At 34.1% G+C, this 5,364-nt stretch overlaps 1 protein-coding gene across 3 annotated transcripts; it reads left to right on the forward strand.

Annotated features, from left to right (window-relative positions):
* Window positions 1-480: 480 nt before the first annotated feature.
* On the forward strand, window positions 481-4,703 carry LOC135627390 (uncharacterized). Of its 3 annotated transcripts, none has more exons than XM_065133474.1 (8): window positions 481-585; window positions 681-847; window positions 1,955-2,243; window positions 2,386-2,453; window positions 2,566-2,770; window positions 2,870-2,966; window positions 3,346-3,458; window positions 4,517-4,703. In XM_065133474.1, the coding sequence occupies exons 2-7, from the start codon at window positions 800-802 to the stop codon at window positions 3,434-3,436; spliced, it is 798 nt and encodes a 265-aa protein (XP_064989546.1). In that variant the 5' UTR covers window positions 481-585; window positions 681-799; the 3' UTR covers window positions 3,437-3,458; window positions 4,517-4,703. The 3 variants fall into 3 exon arrangements, with proteins under 3 accessions (XP_064989546.1, XP_064989545.1, XP_064989547.1); XM_065133473.1 differs by having other exon boundaries at window positions 487-585; window positions 2,032-2,243; XM_065133475.1 differs by lacking the exon at window positions 481-585 and having other exon boundaries at window positions 662-847.
* Window positions 4,704-5,364: the final 661 nt, after the last annotated feature.

Here is a 5,364-nt window from a genome sequence, read left to right on the forward strand (position 1 = left end):
TTAGTCGAACTGGCTTATTTTTAGATTGAGAGTTTAAAATTTTACTGCATAATTTTTGTTTTGTAAAATACTAATTTGGTGATTATATATTTTAGATTGAGATGTTCAAAATAATTTTTGATGTATAACATAAATAGATATCGATGATGATATATTCGATTCACTTATATTAATATTTTTTATAAAATATAAATTGATCTAATTGAAAAAGATTTTTATTATGGATTAAGTGTCATTTTTTTTATTCTGAAAAAAAAAAAAAAGGAACTGACCGTGGTGGGATAGGACAGCCGATGCCATCTCACCACGTAGGCTTAGGTGATGGTAAGCCCCACTTTTGACGGAGTATTTAGAGCTTACCGGGTCGGATCGTGTTCTCTAGCTCTTACCGGGTCGGATCGCGTCTCTGTTCATGCACCGTCCTCTCTCCGCAGGCCACTAAGTAACGGGTCGGATCTCTACGCTTAAACCCTCGATTGACTCGTTGGACCTCGACGCGGCGTCGCCCCCATTTGTATGCGGGCGGAATGTCACGGTGCCCCTATTCGTCGAACGTCTCTTTCTGCCTGTCGATCGCTGCTCCGTGTTAGTTTCTCCTCCTGGAATTTACTAGATTTTCCATTTTTTTGGTGTGTGTTTACTTATGATGTGGTTTAGTTTGATGAAAGGATTATTTGCAGACCCTTTTTCGAAATTCGTCCTTCGGAATCATCTGTTCTGCGATTATAAGTCCTGTGAGATGGAAAAGAAGGGAACTCGATCTACTTGTGTTGTTGGCGTCGTATGCTAGTTGCAGGCGATGGATTTGGCTTGTGAGAACACTTGGGTCTGGATCCCTCTTCCGCAGGTCAGGAACTTGAATTCTTAGCATTAATTGACTTAAACTTGATATGCCACAGTTGTGGAATTGGAGTGATTCCTGGGAGCCGGTGGTGAGGGTCTTGATCGTTTCTCTGTTGACTTTGGCTGGCCTTTTATTTAAACAACGAGTCGATCTTGTCTTTGTAAAGATCATGACACAGATCTCTTTAGGTGCTTTGATTTAGGACAAGGGATTTCTCATATGTAGTGAGCTCAATCAGCAGAAAGATATCTTGTCAAATTCTAGGAGTCCTTCAATCGTTGGCTAAGTTTCATGTTGTCCAACAAAGGAAATTTTGATAGGATGTGGTTGAGCTCAAAGACTCTGCCTACGGTCAACAAATTGCTTGGCACATGGACGTTTTGTCTATTGGTGTTGGTGGAGGAAATGTTTCGAAATACTTCAATTGGTAACGCACCAGATATTGGCCAATTTGGCATGTTTTTGTTCAGTTTCTCGTCGAGGAGAATTCTTGTCAATACAAGTCCGGGGATAAAGGATACGACTAGATTAAAGACCCCCTTTAACCTCCATTTTGATTGATTGGATATCTCTCATAAGGAAGCAAAGGCAAAAAAATTAACCATCATTTGCGCTAATTTTGGTAGATAGTGCTGTGTCCTTGTCCTTTCCTTGACCTACACAGACCTTAATAGCAAGAAATGATCCATGTAGCCAACCTTTTTGTTGTTGTACGTGTTCACTTAGCTCACTGGGAGAGTTGCTTAGCTTAATCAATTTTTTTTTCTTTTTATTGAAAAGGCCACAGTAAATATGCTCACCCGAATTTTCATTAAAATAGGAGAAAGTATACAGAGAATTCATGGAGAAAAGGAACATAAAAGAACATATATGAAACCAGAAATATAGAAGCAACAAGGACACCGACTCCTTCAAAAGAAGAATTAAGATATCACCAGTCATGATAATGGCAACTCTCTTTTTTTTTCTCCTTCTTGCTGTGTGAAATAAGGTTAAAGGCCACATACTAAGATAGTTTTCAATTCTTTTAGTTTTTATTGTTTGTTATTTCTTTTGAACAGAATAATCTGAACAAATACTATTTTTTGCTTCTTTTTGGCTCTTGGTCAGAAATTCCAGTCCCCCATGATTTTGAAGTTGATACTGGGTTTTTGTTGGTATTTGCTGCATCTGATGGTCAATCTCAGGCATATGGGGTCGTCTGTTAATGATTTACTGTTTTGCTACATCATTTCAATGGGACTGCTACTGAAACATCAAAATCTCCAGCTGGATAAGCTTAACTCCCTTGCTGTTGTGGTTGATAGTGAAGAAGCAAAAAATACAACAAAGATAAAACAACTTTTGTGCTGGTTATCATCTATAGGTATCAAGTACGTCATCCTTTATGACATGCAAGGTAAGCATGCTTACATGAAATCATACTTGAAATGGCACAGTGTACCTCACCTACTTCTGCTGTTAATCATAATGTTTACTTGCAAAATTACATAGCATGGCCACGGGCATGACATTAATCTGTTATTAGATTGACTTTTAAGGTGTGCTGAAGCAGACTATTGGAACTGATTTGGAGAGCTTGACAAATACAAGCATGACAACATGTTCTGTAAGTTGCAAATTCTCGGTTTTTCATGCTTAGGATTTCTTCTTGTGTTAAATAACTGTTCATCATTGGATATACATTCGTGACAATGTCCGAGTCCTGGCTCAACATGTAGGTCGTTGATGCAAAGATGGCGACTTCACTTTTTCATTTTGACAAAATGGCAATTGAGATTATTTCTTTATCTGATGGTAAAGAAGGGGTTGCTAAAGCAGCTAGCTTCCTATATTCTGAGCACATGAAAGATGATTCTGAAATCTGCTATAGGTCAGAACCAGACTTCACAGAATCAGATGTAGCTAATGCTTTAAAAGCAACAGGTATGTGGTTCCACATGGTAGATTCAGATTATATTTGCATTTTGTATTTCGTTCTTCATCTTTTGCGTGTCATGAGTTAAAAATTATCTTTCTTCTCAGGTTCTGCCGGAGCTGAACCTGATCTTCTTCTTGTATATGGGCCTGCTAGATGCCATTTAGGATTTCCTGCATGGAGATTACGATATACAGAGATTGTGTAAGTTCCTTTCTCATGTAACCAAAAGTTGATATTGGGGCAGTAAAATTTGTTTGTTAGTATTCCTATAATCAAATTAATTTGATACCTTTTATGCTAGATCAGCAACATGGCTAAAATTTGGAACTTGATACTGTGATTGTAGAGTCACTATAATACACAAACTACTCAATCTCTTGGTTCCTTGTCAAGATTTATTTCTGGTTTATGTTGTACTAATATTTTTTGAGGCTTATGAAGTTTAGACTCGTGTTCTTTATGCTCATTCTGGGTTTTATTCAGTATTGATTTGTGACCCTAAATTGAATATTTTACTAACTGCTGTTGCCTTATTATAGTGAAAGTATCACAACATTAGTTTGTTTACTATTTTTTCTAGGCATATGGGGCGACTGAGATCCATGAAGTTTGCTGCTATCGTAAAGACGATGCATGACTTCTCAAAGAAGCATCAGAACTACGGCAAATAGTACAAAGTTATATGTTTACCAGGTAATCAATATAGAATACTATCTCTGCTAGTCAAATGTTATATTAATACTTGAATGTTTTGATTCTTCGTTACACTCTTATAAGCCAATCAAAGTCTTTATCCATTTTTGATGTGGGACCAAGTCGGAGAGTTATATAATTTTTTCCACTTAAAAGCTTGACATCTTCATCAAGGTCTAGCATAACCCAAAATTAAATCCTAGTATGGTGCATGTAAGACTATCCATTGATAGTTTCATGTCGTGACGTGCCCAATGACCTCATCCTCTGATCGTCCTTTCTTGCTTAAGCCTTTCACCAAATTCGAATACTATATTGATTCTGATACCCATTGTCGCAGTCTGATCTGATGGGATAACTTACCTATTAACTCTATTAGCATTGTTGTACTTGAATTACTTTCTCAAAATAATTATGCACAAGTTAATAGTACACTTATTAGGATCATATAAGTCAATCTAAGATTTATTTCACTTTTTAATGAGGGAGTAAATAGAGGTGTTACATTTCGATTCTTTGAATTTGTGACAAGTATAAATAGAAATGAACTGACAAAGTATTATCGGAAAAATTCTATCATGTTTGCTCATCAAGTCGTCTATGAAAAGTTACAATTCATTCAATTTTTACTTGTTATTATAATATTACGATCAAAATCATTGTGTATAAAAAAAGGATTCAAGATAAAATTGAATTTCTATGAATAAGATAAAAAAAAAGATAGGAACAGTATAGAGTTTCCCTTTTTAGCATACCTAATTTTATTTGAATATCATTTCATGTTAAAAAAAAGTTTTTGTATTCCTTTTTTACAAGTAGAATATATAAAACATGATATGAGTAGTATAAAAAAACTGCATGCCAGTACAACTGTTTATGGAACCGCATCTTTACTGGAATTTAGGCATGTTTGTTGCATGTTCATATTTTATAAGCATAAACATCTCAATTTATTCAAATTATTCTCGTGAAAGACATATTACAGATCTAAGGTGAAAAAATGTTATTATTATTAGGTGCTCTTTGTTATCTAACCAATTTATTCTTTATGCTCTTAGGTGATAAGGTAGATACCTGTTATAACCAAACATAAAGAAGCTATGGAGATCAAATTGCACTGCCGTGGCTGGGAGCTTCTCCAAAAGCTTGACAGATAATGAGCAGTTATAGCACACCTAATCTTTCCCTGCACTTGTTGAACAAATGTAGATAACTATTGCTTCTAATATCTTCCTTTATAATCTAGTCTCTCTCTTAAGTTTCTTATATATATATACATATATATATATATACATATAAATACATATACATATATATATATATATACATATAAATACATATACATATATATATATATATATATATATATACATACATATATATATATATATACATATATATATATATATACATATAAATACATACATATATATATATATACATATAAATACATACATATATATATATATATACACATATAAATACATACATATATATATATACATATATATATATATATACATATACATATATATATATATATATATGGGTTGAAATATATTTTGTCATTTGAACATGCCTCGAAAACCATTTTCTTTTAAGATATCAACTAGCTTACAAATTGACTCTAGATAGAAAGATCCTTGGCCCGAATTCCATTTTCACCATTTTTTTGCAAAAAAAAAAAAAAAAGTAAAGCCATGCTATTTGCCTCATCTCCAATATTCTTCCCTAAGTTCCAGTTCACAGAAATATACTAATGCAATGCAGCTTATTTATCATCCCACACAGCATATCTCACATGCAATGCAAGTGTAAACTATAGTAAATCCAATAGAAGGAAATGCTTGTTCTCTCCGACAGCAGGAAAAGTACTGCTCCTCAATAAAACAGTGAAGCAATTGTA

Source organism: Musa acuminata, chromosome BXJ2-11 (genome assembly GCF_036884655.1).
Source record: "Musa acuminata AAA Group cultivar baxijiao chromosome BXJ2-11, Cavendish_Baxijiao_AAA, whole genome shotgun sequence".
In the NCBI taxonomy this organism is placed as follows: domain Eukaryota; kingdom Viridiplantae; phylum Streptophyta; class Magnoliopsida; order Zingiberales; family Musaceae; genus Musa; species Musa acuminata.

Excerpts from the sequence above, each read along its gene's own strand:
- LOC135627390 (XM_065133473.1), top strand. The coding sequence starts at position 517 with ATGCGGGCGGAATGTCACGGTGCCCCTATTCGTCGAACGTCTCTTTCT. Across the intron at positions 586-680 it reads CCTGTCGATCGCTGCTCCGT|ACCCTTTTTCGAAATTCGTC; the intron begins GTTAGTTTCTCC and ends GATTATTTGCAG. Across the intron at positions 2,244-2,385 it reads CATCCTTTATGACATGCAAG|GTGTGCTGAAGCAGACTATT; the intron begins GTAAGCATGCTT and ends TTGACTTTTAAG.